Genomic DNA, 18,662 nt, shown 5'->3' on the forward strand with positions numbered 1-18,662 from the left:
TTAAGGACATTGCGTAAAGTGCTCAAATCATGCATGTGAAAAGCGCATCACAAAATTTCACCATGAAAGCATTTTATTCCCATTTAGAATCTACCACAGCCTCATCCACAACAAATTAACAATTATAGTTTTTTTCCGGTTTCATCTGCAGCTTAGACTGAATTGCAATACGCAGGAATACTTGGGTCGTTCGGCCAAACACAAACTGCTCCGTTGTACAAAGTTCCATTGGGGCATGAAGTCACTGTGTCGGTTCCTCCCGCACATTGGTGGAAGATTGAGCAATCATTCGGATCTGCAAAGTCCCCATCAGCATCACAGACGAACTCTAAAAGAGAGGTTAATGTTGGTCAAATTGCAAGTAGGGGGTTACAGTCGGTCATTTTGCAAGCAAAGGTTGCCAACGGCCATTTTGCAATCAGAGGTTACTGATGGCCAGTTTGCCATTGAAGGTTACTATCGGCTAGTTTGCCAGTGGAGGTTACCATCGGTCAGTTTGCAATCAGAGGTTACTCTAGGTTAGTTTGCAAGTGGACTTTACCATCGGTCAGTTTGCAATCAGAGGTTATTCTGCAAGAAGTGTTTGCTATCGGTTATTTTGCAAGCGGAGATTGCTAAATGGAAAGTTCGGAAAATAGTTTTGCGTCTGAATTAATGGATATCAACTAAGGGGAAACAGAAACCTGACAAACCAAGACAAGCGAGCTTCGCACGAGAAGAAATTTTATATCGACCCTACCACTTGGTGGAGCTGTGTTCGGTGCGGTGGTTGTTGGGGGGATGGTGGTGATCGTTGCCGTGGTGCTTGGGGCGTTGGTGACAATGTGGCTGCAATCAACGTTGTAATCCCAATCGCAATTACTGGTTACAGTGTTGAACAGCAGGCCGTTCTGCGACAAGAGGCAGTGTTAGACCGAGTGTCAAGTTGAAACGAACAATTTCATCTTTTTAGCTTTAATCATGGCGATAAATTGAAAGGATAACCGAACATTTACACAAGGATACTGACCGCGCAACACAGAGGCAACGTATCCTGGTGGTTGCACTGGTAATAACAATCGCAACGTTCAGGATCCGGGTATAGACCTGATGGTTTTGCGACGCACGAGAAGACACAATCCGGACCTGAAAGTTTGGAGCAAGTTAAGGTTTCTATCAGACAATGTTTATGGCCAACCCACATCCGCAACAAGTCGGTCAGTTACAAATGTTGGGGTGTTGATTCAAATCCCACCTTCGCATCTGTCTGGTGTTGGGGATGCCGGGGCCTCAGTGCTTGTCTGGGGATCAGTGGGTGACTGGGTGGCCCCCGTCGTTTTAACGGTCGTCGCCACAGTTGGAGTGGTTTCGCCGGGTTGGGTGGGGTAATTGCAAATTATCTCCTGGGGCGGGTTGGTTGCGTCAGGATTAGGCCACCACGTGACCGCCGTGGTTGTCGGGGAAACGAAGCATGACGGACTCGCTTCACCGGTTAGCTCCTGGTAGATTGTCCTGAACACATTTACCGTCACAAAACTCTATTTCACATTGTTTAAAACTTGATACAACGTAATGAGAGCTTGTAGGAACAAATTACCACAGCTTAAAGTCTCACCTCAACAGAGGATATTTTTCTCCACAAATTGAGTTAAAATCATCGTCATCAACTGACCACACCATGGCTCCACCGAGTCCACGGTCTTTCATGTATTGGCACTGCGTAAAAATGTTCCGATGTCACTTAATAATATTTCACATGAGAGGCAAACAAACCGATTAACAAGCGATGGGATTTGAACCCACGACCTCAGCACATTGGGCAAGTGCAATTACAAGCAGAATGTTATAGCAGATAATGTTGTTAATCAGAAAATCCTACCTTAATGGCAATAGATTCCGTATCGTCGTATGAGATCCACTGGTCGCCGACCACAAGATACGGGGCTTGGGCCGCATCGCTCCATCTTTTAGTTGTGCTTGATACCAGAGGACAAATCTGCACAAGTCATATACGGGATTTAATACAGGGATTGAGTACGTACGACAACCCTGTTTGAGTGTAATTGATCGCACGTGCGAAATATGTGCAATTGTGTAGCTATCTGCGCATAAAACAATTTATTACTGGTAGCTGCATTTGACGCTAATAACTCTTAATGTTGTTGGTGACAAAGTTTGTTTCTGTTATAATTACAATGTAAAAGCAATACATGGTTTGTACATTGGTCCACTCTGTGGAGGGTTGCCTTTGATGATCAAAAACATAACATTTGTTTTCCTATATTTGGCGTTGTCAACTTAATGTCAAGCAACCAGCAATACAAATATGCAAACATGAATAGAACCTCGTAATACGCGAGGAATCCCGCCTCCCTGGTGTAAGTCCCAGCGGCTCCAGGCCCAGTTCCATTGGCCAGCATTCCATTATTACTGGGGTCAAGCAAGGTGTAAGTCCTAAAAAACATAACAAACACATTGAGGAGAAACTTTTGACTCTCTATTTTTCGTCTACGGCACGTGAACCAATAGAATTTAAGATATCAAATGACACTTTCCCTGTATAAGTTGGGTCATATTCTAGTTACGTAACACAAAACAACAATTAGGGTATTTGAACAGATTCTTCACATAACAGACCTTCCGTATGTCGGCATTCCCAAGATGAGTTTGCGTGCAGGACATCCGCTGTCAAGCCAATGCGTCACAGCCCAATCCTGAAATCAAGTTGAAAATATTTACAAATGCCAATGACACCACAGAAATACACGAAATCAAAAAAGGCACTGATAAAATGGAACTGCCAATAAATGTAGATAGCTTAAGTTCCATGAAAGTTAAATACAAACATTTAAACTTTTGCAGAGAAAGCCAGGATTACAACACACATCCGCAAGCGGCGCCACAGAGTGTCGTAAATAGAAAGCTTATTCCAACTCACAATGTTGAAGTTTCCCCGACCATCTGAACTGTCTCCGGCTCCGCTGTACAAAGGAGCGTTGTGTCCGGTATTCGACTCCCACGAACCCCCGTGGAAGTCGTACGACATCAAGTGGACGAGATCAAGAAGCCTGGCACACAAAGATCGTATAGAATTACGCACAAAGATCGTAGACAAACAAGATAAGATCGGCTACATGTAACATGTAGGTTTGTCTGGGAAATCGAGGGACTTCACCGCAAAGTTACACCATTGATATGAGTTGAGTTGAAACGTACCCGCATATTTCGCTGATTTCGTAAGCCCCATCAATAGTTCCTTCCCCAGCAGCAACGGCGTAAGTAAGAAGCAATTTCTTGTTTCCAGTGGCGGCTGCTTCGTTGTCGAATGCCTCGCGGAGAATCTGTGATAACGTGGTTAGTAAGCAAGCTGTTTTGTCCGCTAAGTGGAGAAGTATTCAAGCAAAAAAAACGCGTTGCTTGTTGGTGAAACATCGTTAACATCGATGGCATGTTTTAAAATAGATTAGTTTATTTGGAAAAGAATAACCATAAACTAATATTGATGCCGCAACATGCTGATGCTTGTGACGTAAACCACTCAAAGCGTGACGTAAGTACAAATAAGTTGCTATTTTCACAACGCGTGAGAACAACACCAGCTGGCTTTGTAAATATAGTTTGCCAACACGTGTGAGTTTCTCATGCTGGGAACGGTTACTAGGACGAATGTTTTATGACGTAACAGACACACCTCGAGAAGTCGCGTGTTTCTTTCCTTGTCCTCGGGAGGCGAACCACGTGATCCAGGATACTCCCAGTCCATATCCAGTCCATCAAAACCCCAATTTCGGAGAAAAGTAATTGATGTTTGGGCAAAATGCTAAAAGGAGGTCAATGGTAATATAGTGCAGTGGTTCTCAACCGGGGCCCTCGGCTCCTTGGAGGAGCCACGAGCTGTATCCCTGGGGGCCACCGGTGTAGCTCCACCAGACACACCCATTAAAATCAGTGAGTCACAGCAAATCCATATTGCGGTTTGTCACGATTACAGTTTGTTGTTTATTCTATTCGACTTGTTTAAATCCGAAATTAATACCGAATTCCAAAACGAGTTTGTCATTTACGAATTTTGGAGGGGGCCACAGATCTTACATTGTTATGTAAATGTCCCTTTATGTAAAGGGGGCCACGAGGCCCAAAATATACTTTTAGGGGGGCACGGTCCATGAAAGGTTGAGAACCACAGGTATTGTGGGTTCCCTCACATGCCTTGCAATATATGTTAATTAGTCTGTATAAAGGTCAAACCTGCATGACACCCTCGTTTTGACAAACCGCCGTGAATCGGTCGGTCCCGAAGTTCCAGCCTCCGACAGCAGCAGTTATCTTTAAATCGGGATTGGTTTGTTTCCATGTCAACATTTCCGAGATGAGTTGATCTCCGTTCCATTCGCGCAGTTTCAACTGTTAACGGAAATTTCAAGGTTGTAATTCGCAAAGCACAGTGAGCCAGTTCGAATCGAACCGATCGGTCTTCTGAGCATTTTCATGCTACAAGGCACAGGCCGGAAAAGTCTAGCTTGCGGTGGGATTCGAACCCACGACAGGAACTTATCTGGGCTGGTACTGCTGTAATTACGCTACAAATGCTCATGCCTTCTGAGCTTGGTGGTTAGCCTACCTTAAGTCGCATCGCAGGCACGATTGACTGCCTCGCAATGTTTTAAAACACACAAAAACCACTGGGCTTGACCAAACAAGAATATAGAGCAATGTTGGTGGCGGAACTCAGCCGCTTTGCAAAACTTGGATATACTTATGTATAAATATTTGTTGCTGATACAACTTGAAGAAAAACCAGCTGCACCTAAATTGTGATGCAGACGAGATATGTGGTAAATTGGTTGGAAGCTTAGTTCAGATTATGTTTTCAAAACTTTTTGACGAGATCGAGCTTAGAGTCACAAATCTCACATTAAGTTGGTTTAATTCAGGGGTGGGCAACCTGCAGCCCGCGGGCCGCATGCGGTCCGTCATTAAAGGTTTTGCGGCCCGCAGAGACGCTTGGATTTCAAAAGTACTGGCAAACGAGTCCAATTATTACATATTTTTGAGCTGAATAATGCGCCTGTTGCTAGTATTCTGCGATCTGGCAAAATGTGGCTAGAATCAAATACGAATTATACATGTAGTTGAGCATATTTTGTAAGAAACAAAGCAAAATCACTTTTGTTATGCACATGTGCGGCCCGCGATCCAATTTTGACACTTATAATTGGCCCTACAGTAACAAAGGCTGCCCACCCCTGGTTTAATTGCTGCTCGTTGAAGAGGTTTAATTGCTAGGTTGTTTTACCTCATTGTTGGTATTTCAGAAACAATAAGAGGAAAAAATGCAGAACAAAATTTAAGTAAAATGACAAACAAATGATCAGGTTACCCTAATATCACTTAAACCGCTTTTGTTTTTTACCTCATTGTTGGTTCCGATCTCGACGAACGAGTATACGATGTGTGTGCAGAGAAAAGGATCAACATCCCATGGTTTGTATTTTCCCTCACCAGGTCTGTACTGCGACCAGTTCGTGTAGTAACAGACTCTCGCGTAATCGTAATCTTCTTGTTTTGGCAAACCTGCAAAAAGATAAGTTGCTTTAAAGCAAGTTTGGGACGACGCAACTATTACTTTTTAAATGAACCATTTCGTACCTTCGTTTGCGAGAGCGCCCACGAACAAAGTGGAAAGAAATAAAATCCACATCGTTCAATAATTTTCACAAAATGGTCGTCAGAAACTAACTTGATTCAATTTATGGAAAACTTTTTCATTAATGTAGCAAACAATATTTGTAAATTTAAATCAAATACAAATGTAATTCGCAGAAGCAAGAAATAGAAGCTGCCCTTCACAGCGCTGACCGCAAAATACTTAGTGTTTGTAAACTGCCTGTAAGGAAACTAAGTCTACTCGCAACGCTCTCAAGCTTTTATATGCGGTAAATGTTGACCGACAGCAAACAACTGACCTCTCGAAAAAACTTTGACGTATAGTTACGACAACTTCTACGCACCAAATTAAAAAAAACTTTTGATTTCCCAGCTTGTTGCATGATCTGGCTAATATTGGAGATTCAAAGTTTAAATAAATGCTGGTAAATCTGTGGTAAAAATTTAAAAGCAACACGAATTTGGTTCAACATAGCTTTTATGACTCAGCAAATTTGCAGCAGCATGCAAAATTTGAATCCGCTATTGTTTACAACATCAGAAAACGTGGCAAAGGAAATAATCTTCACTCAGTGATCAACTCATAGGAAAGGCTGAATGAAGATTCCGATAGTTCCGATGATGCAAACCACGACGAAAACGCACAAAAACAATCGATCGATCACCATGGCAACGTACTTCCAATCCTCGCGAATCTACAAAAGGGACGGTTAAAGTTTCAACTCTTTATGGCGGATCTACAAAGAGCACGGTTAAAGTACAAATACAGACGAAAGTTGTTTTGAGTCTCACATTCTTGTTTTTATCCTCCCGCCTCATGTGGTCCGCGATAAACTTCACCCCCTCCAGAGCGCTCTTTGTCTCGTGGGAAAACACTTCCGCGTTCTTTCTGTGACGTAATGCACCACTTCCGGATATCTCAGTGACGTCAACGTTGTACAGCGGCACTGGAGAATATAAATGTTGTTACATTTCCCTTATTTTTTTCGCCGGTTTTCGTTAATCAGATGTTATAAGATGTTACGTATATTTGCATCAAGCTACACAAGTTGTTTGGAAAACATCACAAAAGTAATTCTGGCGATTCTTCATTGCCAAGTTTGCCGAGTAAAGTTGTTTAGTAACCAAAAAGTTTTATATTTCGATCTTTCCGCAAAAACGGTGATGATTCTCGCAGCAGAGTTGAGAGTCGGGCCGGGTTTGAACTCAGCTTTGTTAACAAGCTGAGTAGCTAGTGCCTGGTTATGACCTAATGCCTAGCAGCCTAAAACGTCATGCTTAAGTCACTGTCTATCATTGTCCATTATCTTCGTCAGGCTTATCAATCAAATATTAAACGGGATTCCCAAAAATGATTCGCGTTCGGGTTTGAATTTCGGGCCCGCTTACAACTGTGGTTCAACATTAGCTGCAACATATTACCGATACTGCCCAACCTAAAATCTTAAACTTAAACTTGAAACCAAACAACCGTAGATGACCGTAAACAAAAAGTTTTTCTGTAGCGACACAATACGCTTTACCAATCATACGCTTACTATAGCCCAGTGGTTCTCAAACTTTTTTGACCGCGACCCAAATCTGAGTTTTGTGAACATCTCACGACCCAAGCCTCAAACATCAAAAAATATAACAAGACGGACTGCAATTTCGAGGCCACGTCGTCGCCTCGTAGGAGTCTGCTCATGTCAAAAATAACTGCAGGCTTTACGAGCTCGATTCGACAACACTATACATAACACAACACACATTGTGGCTTTGCAACACCATGATCATTGATAAAAGTGAATCCTAAATCTACAAATGTTTCCTTGTACGAATACTTACTCATCCGTTTAATTTCGCATGATTAACTTTTATTTCCCGTGCTATGACGTTACAATCGGCGTAAAAGTAAAATTGGAAGGCTATTGTCAGCATGTTGCAATAATTGGTTCATTTTACTGTACAACGTGGTCGACTGAGGCGACTTTACTACTACATAAAGTAAATTCGTTTGTGTTTACTTAATGCAGTAATAGTTCGTTTGGGCAGAATTAAACCACCATAGCGCGACCCATTTTTGACCCTGCGCGACCCACGTTTGGGTCGCGACCCATACTTTGAGAACCACTGCTACAGCCTGTGAAATAGCACAACAAAAGTGCAAAGAAGGCGGTTAACTTTCCAAACCATTCACTTTCAGTTGCTTCCTCGTTTTCTTTCTTGCATCCACATCTTCCGGTGGGATCAGGTCTCTGCATCATGAGCAGCTTGGGAAGTTTTTCGAGGAAGATCGATTCCATCCACGGAGTCATAGTGTGGGTGCTTGGAGATCGGTGGTGGATGTTGAGGACAATCACGCTCGCTACGATGGAGAGAGTTACAAGAACCATCGTAAACATCAGGTACTTTCCTGTGAAAAATCAGTTATTAGAATGTATAAGGAGAGTTTGTCAAAAAAGGAGTTTTCCAGTGTTGGGATTCAGCCGGTTCGCACCGGTTCAATAGAACCGTCTCACAAAATTCATGACATCAGCGAACCGGTTAGCATTACTGGTTACTTTCAATGGACTTTTTGTAACAGAACTTAAAAATCCACCACTGTTTCCAACCGTAACTTACCGATGAGAGGAACATCCAGTGACGTTGGAGGAACGATCTTTGAGATGAGGAGGAGGAACACAGTGAGAGCCAGGAGGACGGAGATGCAGAGAGTCATCTTCTCACCACAATCAGATGGAAGATAGAAGACAAGGATCGCAAGGGAGGTGATGAGGATGCAGGGAATGATGAGGTTCACTGTGTAGAACAGTGGTTTCCTCCGGATGATCAGGCTGAAAGTGGAATCAATAAGTTTACTTTGCACGAACAATCGACTTCACTCATTTAGTTTGGGAAAAGATTTTACACATTTCGGGTTAAGCTCGTTCTAGTTTGATCCAATATTTTACGCAAAGATTATTTGACGCTGAGCGCAGCGGAAGACCACGTGATCACCACGTTATATGTTCAACAATAGCTCGAATCAGAAGGAGAATGTGGATAAACTGTCGGTTGGATTTTAATGTAGTTACACTGTGCTTGGTAGAAAATAAATTTAATACTTGTATTTAACTTCAATGTGGTAATTGGAACTCAGTATTATTACAGTGTTAAAATATAACTGACTGCACACTTTAAACAAGTTCCCAGCTTACTCAATGTATGTGTCTGATGTAATCTGTCCAATTAACTGTTTCTGACGGGCCCTGATAATTAAATACAATATTCAAATACGGTTACATTCTAAATAAAGTTAATCTGAGGAAACCAGGCCCGCCGCGTTGTAACCGACAATGTTTGCAACAATGTGCGTTTTACCAAAGACAAAAATTCAAACCTGTAGAGCAGAGCTTGGTAGGTTTTGTCGTTTGGGTTTGTTGTCATTATTCCAGGGGTTGACAGAATATCCCATTCGCCACTCGGCGTAAAATCGTCTAATGTAGCATTGGGATTTTTGATCTTAAGCTCGATGTCGTTCCTGCGAATAAACAAACATTATTTGAATCAACTTTCACACAAAATATCAAATTACGCGGGACGAATTTTGTTGTGTCAGAAACATGACACAGCAGCGTCGCGGTTTTCAGCTATTGCGTCACAAACAACTGCATTGTGTCATTAATTAATTTAAATTACCAAAAACAGTGATCGTCAAAAAGTGAAAATGTGACATCTTCGTATATTTGACTGTTTACCACCAGCGGTTCTTAACCTTCTTGGTGCCGTGACCCCTTGATAACATTTGCCAAATTACGGTTACCCGAAGGATAAAATAAGTAGGCTATGTAGTAACATTGACTTCTAAATGTCCTAACATTTATTGAGGTCCGTGAGTTTATTTTATAGGGGCTAGAGGTTCATGACTTAAAACGAGTTGGGAACCACTGGCTTAAGCGACCCCACTCAAATATTTAGGCGACACCAATTGGGATCGCGGCCAACAGGTTGGGAACCGCTGGTGTATATGACCACGAACCTGTTGTAAGTCCACGACCGAAATTTCATTGTACAGTTTTGTATGTCGAAGGGGAAATGTCGGACTTTGATGTTGCAAGCACTTTTGTATATGGCGGGTGGCATCCAAGACACAACTCCGGTGTGTTGGATGATTGCGTTCGATTGTAGAGAAACTTCATAAGTTCCATCAGCACTGGGAAGAAAGGAAACACTGAACTAACTTGAAAGTATTCAGTATTTCAACCCTGGTCAGCTACATCTAAGTTATACAGCTTAACGACAAGGTTACACAACAAGTAGGAAACAGTCTTCGCCTTGGAAACATTTTGGAAAACAACATATAATGTGTCATATGTGTGAGAAGTATTTTAATTCATAAGAAAAGAAAAGGTATATACGTTTTACTTGACGATGACAATAGGAACATTAGAAACGTTGCAATGTTTTACACTCAGATATTGGCTTGTGTCTTCTTGCAAAGAAAACTCACTTATTATAAAGAACCATGTCAGGAAGCCAAATCATATCAGAAGGCAGTTGCACTTTGGTGATATTTTCAAACGAAGTTGGTTTCCAAGTGAGCCTGTGGTCTTCCCAAACTTGCGGCAACCAAACTTTTGTTATCATGTATTGCTCACGTTCGTTCTACAACACAGAAGGTCATTGTTTGCTATTGTTTAACGACAAAGGTGGCCTCTGCCTGCTGTGAAGTCGTTCTACCAAACAAACACGACTTGTTTACATTATTATGACATAACAACATGCAAATAAATAAACAGTTCCACAAGTATAATGATCAGTATGACGCCAGAAATAACTTACTATGCCGATAAGTTGGGAAATAATGAGATCGAAATGGATGTCTACGCGATCAGTCAAATTAACAGATGGTCGAATCAGTTTATTGTAGCGGTGTCTGTTCAGCAGATGACGTAACAATCGTTCCTCGGCGTGCGTCGCGAAGCTCTCGTGAACTAGAACAAACACAGTTGGAAAGTTTAGGAAGAGAAACCACAGGTGGCATAGACTGACGTTGGATCAATTCATAAACATCAGTCAAACAATCGATTTGGTATAAACCGGTCGATAAATCGATGGTAATAAATAAATATACAGCAAGCAAACAACTCACCTACACCAAGCCACAACACTAAAAAAAAACACTTCCCAAACATATTTCCTCCTAATAAATTATTCTCCGGCTGTTTTAAACTGTAAATAGAACAAAAACAAAACGAATAAAAGCGTTGTCTGAAGAAATTCCTGGCTAGCTCAGTTCTTGCAAACCACGCAGCAACAGTGCTAAACAGACTAACGACTTGGTTGTCGTCTCAACCCGTTATCACGGCAGCTGTCAACGCCTCTTCACAATTCCGTGAGAAGTTACCGCTCACATTTACAACCAGCAGCACACCAACACCGCATCAACCGAAACATCTGCATTAAAACACCTAAAATTACGTGGCTGCAAATTTCGCCGAAATCCTTCAGTACTGATGTCATAAACAACTTTCCTGATTGTGACGTGACATTCGATCATACCGCCGTGTTCGTTCTGAAGTCTGACTGAATTAAACTCTCTCCGCTGTGTCAAGGGAACGGCCGAGCTATTCCCTGCAGACTGTCTGTGGATGAAGATGTCGCATGCGCAGTAAGTGATTGGTTGAAGTAAACAACATGCAGAGTTGCGCCTCAAACTTAAACAAACCTGAGCATGCAACAGTTGCCGTATGTTGCGGAAAATATGGGAATGATTCGTAAGCAATAACCTGAAATTGTAAGTATGTGTGTTAAATACACTTTCACATCAAATCTGCTGTGTAGAAACAACACGCGGTGATTAAACAATTTTATTGAGAGATGACCGATGCAAATATGCAATACACACAACTTGAGTGAAACAAGCCACAGGTGATTTGAAGGCACACGTTGAAGGTTGAACAACTACAGTGACACAAACCATCAATAGGTGGAATTCAACCACTTCACAATTTACAACAGTGGAGGCTATAAAAATGAAATTAGTACGGAAAGTTGCAAAAGTATTGCAGACCAAATTGATTTAAAGCAAGCAGCAACTTTAGCAAATAACATACGATCGTTTATTTACAGGCAATTTTTTAATGAATAATAGTAACACAATTAAAAAATATTGCAGAGCATACGTAAATGGTTTTGGATATAAAACATACAGAACAATTCCACTTTGATGTGTAAATTCTGCCAAGGCATGCCACGAAGTAACAAAATTGATATGTACATGATTCAAAAAGGCTCCTAATCCCTCTTAAATAACAATTCACTAAAAGTTGAAGAACACCAACACCACAAAACACTATTCACAAAAGTCTATCATACAGAAGTTAAGCTGCGTGATTATTGTGGAAAGAAATAGTCAGCGAAACATGTAGAAATAAGCAAAACAGAATGGCTAAGTGCTAAATCACAAAGGCACTGCAAAGTACGTGAGCAAAAAATTCACAAACAAGTTTTGGTCGGAACGATTTAGTTTTAATGTCATTGTCATGGCCACATGTGACCAACATTATGTAACTGATTGCAAACAAGAAAAACATTACAAGACAATCAGCCAATTAATGAACAACATAAATATTCACATGAAAGATAAAAAATTAGCTTATTGTCAGGGGGTAAAAATTGATTATTGGAGACTAACCAGCTAATAAACTTTGTATGTTGCTTGAAATTGCAGAATTTTTCTTTAGTACTTTATGTAATACAACCAGCTATCCACAAAGGTAAACAGATAAAAGTACAAGGTTCAAAACCAATTTTTCCTAATCAACGCAGCCCTAGGTTTTAACTGCACACATATTATTTCCTGCCAGTAATGGTTTCAAGGAAAAAAACAAAGAGAAACAAAAAACAAACAAATAAAAAAGTTTAAGGAAAAACCTGCGTAAAATAAAACTTCCCGAGTTTAGAAAGCTCCCTCTCCTTGTTCCTGATAATGTGGTTCAGTTGCGGTGAAATAATCCTCGAGGAAACCCTGCATAAAAATTATCACAACATCAGTTGAAATGAAACCATTAGATGGCATGCTAACTAACAGGGGTGCATGGCATTGGGTGGTCTTCACACAAAAAACTGCTATTTACTTACAGCAGAATTGATACTTGGAATAAAACATAAATGGAATGGTGTTTCTCTAATAATAGTTTTGTCAAAAACTTACAGGAATGAAATAGCTATGCTGTATAATGTCAATTTTGCTTTTAGTATAGCTACAAGTTGAGTGATATATCAAAACTATCAAAGTCTCAACAAGACATTTGTTTTCCTGACAGCAACATTTCCAACATAGTAGATGTTAAACTAATCAATTAAACCAACAATTTATGAGAACAAAAAATAGTTCAACATATTTTCTGAATATTTAGTAAAGCATTTGTAATTTTATGTTCTTTTTTTCCAGTTTTCTGCATTTTGCTTCGAACACTTAAACAAACAAGTGTGGTCTGGTATTATTTAACCCAGTATAAAAATCATAATGTGTTTGTAAGCTATTACATCCTTTAACCCAAGCCAGCTTGTGTTGCAAGTTACTTTCATCCAACAATCACAACCAACCCAGCCCTACCTGTATGTATTCAAAGGTTGGTCTTTGCATTTCATCCCTGTGCCAACATTGTAACATCAGCTCATACAAAGAATCAGGGCAAGGGGGATTTGGGGGTGGGATTGGGGGTTTAGGCATCCTGTATCCCGTCTCAACCCTCTCCAGGACTTCGCGGTTTGGCATTCCTAAATATGACAACACAAAGATCAACAAATGTGAGCATTTTTAACAAGACTAAAAAAAATAGAGAGATGGTGTTTGTATGATACAATAATAATAAAATGCTGAAAATCTACTTTTTTCTCTTAACCACCTTAGATTATGAATTAACTGTTGCTGCCAGGCATAATGTATCAACAACTTTTTTTGCTTTACAAGCAGTTTTTATTATAATATGCTGACTTTGCAATGTATAATAAATACTGCTGGAAGAGCTAAAAATTTGTTGACACCTTAGATTAGGAAATGCCTACATGATATGGTTTGCCAAAGTTTTTAAAACCACTGTTTCAAGGAAGTGAATTGTTTAATGACGTCACAAAAGTTTGAGCGCAACCGAAACTTTTCACTTCCTGGTGAGAAACAACAACACAGTTGCTTACCAGGGTAGGGGATGCGACCTTTCGTTACGATCTCAGTGAGGAGAACCCCAAAACTCCAAACATCGGACTTAATTGTGAACCTTCCGTGTGTTGCTGCTTCAGGGGCGGTCCACTTGATGGGGAACTTTGCACCTGTGTTTCAATAATGACAAAACAATGGGTCAGAAAATACTTCATTGATGAGTATCAAATTACATGTAACAAAAATGCACACCAGCTGAACTTTAATTGCAATTAATGACATCCTGATTAGGTGCTTTTAGAGCAGGGGTGGATAACCTACGGCCCACAAGCAATTTTTAAGAGGCCCCCGGCTCGTATTTTATTTTGATCGCCGGATGGAAAGTATGTGTTAAATCCCATTTTTTTACTAAAGAGTTTATTACTAAGAATAGGCATTGTTACGTACAGAGACAAAATCATTGTGTATTTGACTTTACCTATAGCACTGCTATGTTATTGCATGAACACCGTTGCAGTCCGCCTCCACAATATAACACTACTTTTTAGACCGTGCATGCAAAAAAGTTGTCCACCTTCGTTTCAGAGCAACATACTGCCCAACTACTTTAGGTCACAAAATATGATGTTTACCTTGATGTGCGTTGTATTCATCATCTTCAATCAACCTTGCCAGGCCAAAGTCAGCAACTTTGCAAATCTGATTCTTCCCCACCAAGATGTTTGCGGCTCGGACATCTCTATGGATGTAGTTGTTTCTTTCTATGAACGCCATCCCTGATGCAATCTGCAGATACAATGCAACATCACTTTCAACATCTAAAAATCAGAGCCTTTTTGCAGTCACTTAGTGATAAATAAAAACCTAAAAAAGCCCCTAAACATTCAAGCAAGAAAGTCAAATATTTACCTTTAAAAACGTTTCTATGGGACAAAGATATCGGTGGTGTTTTATTTGAAATAGACAGCTTTTTCATTTATTATAATCAATATTAGTTACCTGAGCAGCCATGTCGATTTGTTCCACGAGGTTGGTTTGGCGACCCTGACCGTCTTTAAGGAAATCCAACAAACTGCCATGACACATGAACTCTGTCACGATGTAGATGGGCTCCGTTGACACCTGTCATGTGACACAGACAATTAACTGATTCTGTCAAGTGACAAACTACAACACCAAGAATTTTAACATCTAAATCATAATTGTAAGCCAAACATGAAAAAAATTCATCACTACATTCTTGCCAATGTTCTTACCACTGCATAAAGATTGACCAACTTTTCATGTCGCAACGTTTTCATGATCTTTGCTTCTTCAAGGAAAGCTTCTGGAGACATTGTGCCCGGTTTCAAAGTTTTGATTGCAACTTCTGTTGTCCCGTTCCACAAACCTGCAATATATGTGATTGTTCCATGAGTGACACTTTCATTTGCATATATAACTGATAGACAATAAACTATTTTGCATTTATAACCAGAAAGTATTTTAGTTCACACCCAAGTACCTTTCCAAACTTCGCCGAACATTCCAGCTCCAAGTTTTTTCTGCAGAGAAAGTTGGTTTCTGTCAATTTCCCAAACGTCTCTTGCAATTGAGATCGTTGCAGGTTGGTCACCAGGGGGACAAGCATTTGTAAGACGACAACAAAGACCATCCGCCTTATCTACAATTCACACAACAAAGGTTTATTTTTAGTTTCAATTCAGGTAGGGAAATGAAAACTAAAAATAGAACAATATTTTGGATGGAAACCACACTTTCCAACACTCAGACCAGTGTTTCTCAAACTGCAGTACAGGTACCACAAGTGGTTTGCCAATGCCTTTCAGATGGTAGGCGAGTAGCTTTCTGATATACTTAATTCAAGCCACATCAAGAATCGCTTCTCAACTGACCCAACTGATCAGCCCTGTGTTTTGCAGAACCAATGTCTAGGACGTTATTTTAGGAATTGCTAAATTGTTGGTTTTATAAATTAGCTAGCGTAGTCAAGAAGATCTCTTGGTCTGTCCATTTAAACAAGGTTAAGGTGGTACACAGCGACAGAAAAGGTCGCCAGGTGGTGCACAATCAGTATAAGTTTGAGAACCACTGAGATACTATAATTATCGGTTAGATTCTGTAAAGCTCAAAAAGCAATCCACTATAAACACAAGATTTAAATCTGTTATTCAGTATTTCACCTTTGTAATGCTGCACAAGCTCGGGAAGGTTGGCAAATTGTGCTCTTGTTGTGATGTAATAACCTCCATTGTCAAGTTGTCGAATTCGATAATGCTTGACAGTCAGTCCTTTCTGTGGGTCCTCATCACTGATGGAAAGGGAATACGCTCCTACACAGTAATTTAAACAACTTCTATTAATTATTTGAAGGGTTTAATGTGGGCAACCACGTATAACTTAGCGTAAAATCAGACGTTTGCAAAACATTTGTATGACATTGTTGGTTAAATTACTTCCCAAACATTTATTATTTTGTTGTTAGCTGCAAAAACTTGTAAGGGGAACCTGTTTAAATTTACCAGAGGCAGACAACAGGCATTGTTTATTCAAAATAAACAGCATGTTCTATAAATCCCATCAGTGCCAGACAGAAAACAGACCGACATCGGAAAAACGACAAACCTGGAGCGGTTTCACTCTCTCTGATCATGAAAGTTCCACGAGCCGATCTGTTGTTTATCAAAGTCCTTTCACATTCCTTCCTGCTGATCTTGCCGAAAAACCACCTAAGTATGAACAAAGTTAGCAACACACAACACATAATTGTCTTGATTACTAATGTTGGTTGATGAATGATTAAAAATATGATGTATGCCACCATCATCATATTAATGTGTTTGACAAAAATAAGTTTCTTATTATGACAGCACACAAAACCAGCTGTTGTACATTTTAGCATTACTGAAAAAAAACAAAAAAACTGACACACAGAATGTAAAACAAGCAAATGTTTAAAGCAAATACTTACTCTTCACAATCCAAGCCTCCCATTGGAGCCACATAGTTGCTTGGAACGTATCCTTCTTTGTATGAAGTTGCAGATCTCGCAAGCCACCAATCGCCCTCACTGTACAAAGGGATTTGATTGGAAACAAAATACAATAGGTTTTAGTTTGTTCTAGAACTTCAAGCCTACTGAGTAGTGACCTAGGTTTAATTTTGCCTCAAAAACTTTAATTATGCAAACAGTGAGCCATTATATTGATAATTTAGCTGCAGACAGTGCACACTGTTCCAAATTAGGTATACAGCCAATGTTTTGTAACCAGCTGAACTGATGACATCTTACAGGTTAAAACAGTTTGCATTGCATGTATTTATAATTAAAGTGATTACTAATGCAGACCTCATGTACAGTATATATACTGACCTGTTCAATATGAACAGTTGGTCACCCTTGACAAATGACAAGTCTTCATTGGTCCTTGCGTCATAATCATACATAGCAACGTACTTAAGAGCTCCTTGAAAGAGTTGGATCACATTTAAGCATTTTACAACATTATCTTATGTCAAGTTTATAGAACTTTTCTAGCAAATGTATTTTTATTCCGACGTTTCGACATCCTATACAGGTCGCCTTCATCAGGGTAAATAACACTGAATGTGCATAGTACAGTGCACGATAAACACTTGAAAAATGAATTAAACGCAAGCATGTCACAAGGCAATGTAAAAACAACATAAACGTATGTCAATGTCACATTACCTGGTGGCGCAGGCAGCGTTGGACTTTGAGGAAATTTGTTCTGTGGAGGGTTTGGGTTGTATCCACCTCCCTGCATTCCACCCATCTGACTCCCACCACCCATCATTCCACCCCCCGTGTAGCTGGGGCCAGTGATGGGGTTCATTGGGACAGTCTGTTGCATTGCAGGGTTGGTGTTCCCACTTTTGTTGCCATCTTCTGCAGTGCGACAGAATAAGCAACCAAAACAACGCCGCAACATTGCTGGTTGCTTTATTGCACAAATATAAATACCAACTTCACAAACTACAACCTAAAAACTGAAACAAACATACATACACTATTAACAGTTTTGAATAATCTGAGCAAAAAAAATCAGAGCCAGTATTTGTGCGTAAAACATTTGTGTCGTCCTTTTTTAGCATTGTGCTGCACCTAGTTGTATGCCTTCTGTTGCTTTTAATTCTGATGGCCTGATGATGACAAAAGCACTTGTCGAAACACAGTCATGTTTTATGCACAAATACTGGCTTTGATGTTTTTGCTCTGAAACAAACGTATTGCAACAACTTGCAGCAAACACCAAACCAAACATACTGCAACTGGTTCTTGCAACAACAAAATTTCCCATTTACAGTGCTCAAACTGGCAATCTATGAAAAATTGTAAAACCCAACCAATATGGTCAATACTCCATGTGCTAATCAACTGGACACAGTTGCTGGATAAAGTTTGCAGCAAACCTTTTCTTGCTTTGCCGAGTTTAACAGCCAGAGGCAGAAACCGAAAGTGAATTCATGTTTGAGCAACCTCTCCAAGCAATGGAATATCAATATTTGTTTAGTCTGAAGTCCAAGAAAATATAAATGATCCGAACCAGAAGCCAGCAAACACCAGGCAGCTGCTTCCAGAGGAATTTCTTACTATGCTGTGTAAAAAATCTATTTAATAAAGACTGTATATCACCTAAACAATCCTGGCATATTAAACTACTGTCATTCAGGGGTCAGTAACACAGAAATGTTTGCTGACATCTTATCTGTAGATTATCCACAGTACATAGATACATAATGTAATCAGCTCTCTGTTTTTGGTTTTGGAACTGAATGTTGACTTCCTTCTTTCTTATTGACTTATTGCTTACTTTATGTAGCATTTAATGAAACAGCAAACTTTCCAAATAACTCTATTCCTTAAGGG

The 18,662-nt window shown here is 40.1% G+C and overlaps 3 protein-coding genes across 3 annotated transcripts; all 3 read right to left on the bottom strand.

Moving 5' to 3' along the window:
- Nucleotides 1-55: 55 nt before the first annotated feature.
- On the bottom strand, nucleotides 56-6,039 carry LOC145227935 (chitinase-3-like protein 1). The gene is made up of 14 exons (XM_080092897.1): nucleotides 5,629-6,039; nucleotides 5,393-5,553; nucleotides 4,228-4,383; nucleotides 3,671-3,799; nucleotides 3,196-3,320; nucleotides 2,918-3,047; nucleotides 2,617-2,693; nucleotides 2,325-2,433; nucleotides 1,859-1,975; nucleotides 1,595-1,695; nucleotides 1,235-1,491; nucleotides 1,010-1,125; nucleotides 740-890; nucleotides 56-328 (listed from the first exon to the last, which is right to left on the bottom strand). The coding sequence occupies exons 1-14, from the start codon at nucleotides 5,678-5,680 to the stop codon at nucleotides 153-155; spliced, it is 1,857 nt and encodes a 618-aa protein (XP_079949023.1). The 5' UTR covers nucleotides 5,681-6,039; the 3' UTR covers nucleotides 56-152.
- A 67-nt stretch (nucleotides 6,040-6,106) lies between these two features.
- LOC145227938 (neuronal acetylcholine receptor subunit beta-2-like) lies at nucleotides 6,107-11,089 on the bottom strand. The gene is made up of 9 exons (XM_080092900.1): nucleotides 10,760-11,089; nucleotides 10,450-10,601; nucleotides 10,118-10,272; nucleotides 9,647-9,820; nucleotides 9,008-9,148; nucleotides 8,251-8,462; nucleotides 7,826-8,041; nucleotides 6,439-6,593; nucleotides 6,107-6,341 (listed from the first exon to the last, which is right to left on the bottom strand). The coding sequence occupies exons 1-9, from the start codon at nucleotides 10,800-10,802 to the stop codon at nucleotides 6,228-6,230; spliced, it is 1,362 nt and encodes a 453-aa protein (XP_079949026.1). The 5' UTR covers nucleotides 10,803-11,089; the 3' UTR covers nucleotides 6,107-6,227.
- Nucleotides 11,090-11,463: 374 nt separating this feature from the next.
- LOC145227936 (tyrosine-protein kinase Src-2-like) lies at nucleotides 11,464-17,809 on the bottom strand. The gene is made up of 12 exons (XM_080092898.1): nucleotides 17,484-17,809; nucleotides 17,145-17,238; nucleotides 16,743-16,841; nucleotides 16,397-16,500; nucleotides 15,955-16,104; nucleotides 15,276-15,434; nucleotides 15,028-15,161; nucleotides 14,771-14,893; nucleotides 14,404-14,557; nucleotides 13,810-13,941; nucleotides 13,229-13,392; nucleotides 11,464-12,637 (listed from the first exon to the last, which is right to left on the bottom strand). The coding sequence occupies exons 1-12, from the start codon at nucleotides 17,722-17,724 to the stop codon at nucleotides 12,569-12,571; spliced, it is 1,623 nt and encodes a 540-aa protein (XP_079949024.1). The 5' UTR covers nucleotides 17,725-17,809; the 3' UTR covers nucleotides 11,464-12,568.
- Nucleotides 17,810-18,662: the final 853 nt, after the last annotated feature.

Source organism: Phallusia mammillata, chromosome 5, assembly GCF_965637545.1.
Source record: "Phallusia mammillata chromosome 5, kaPhaMamm4.hap1.1, whole genome shotgun sequence".
NCBI lineage: Eukaryota > Metazoa > Chordata > Ascidiacea > Phlebobranchia > Ascidiidae > Phallusia > Phallusia mammillata.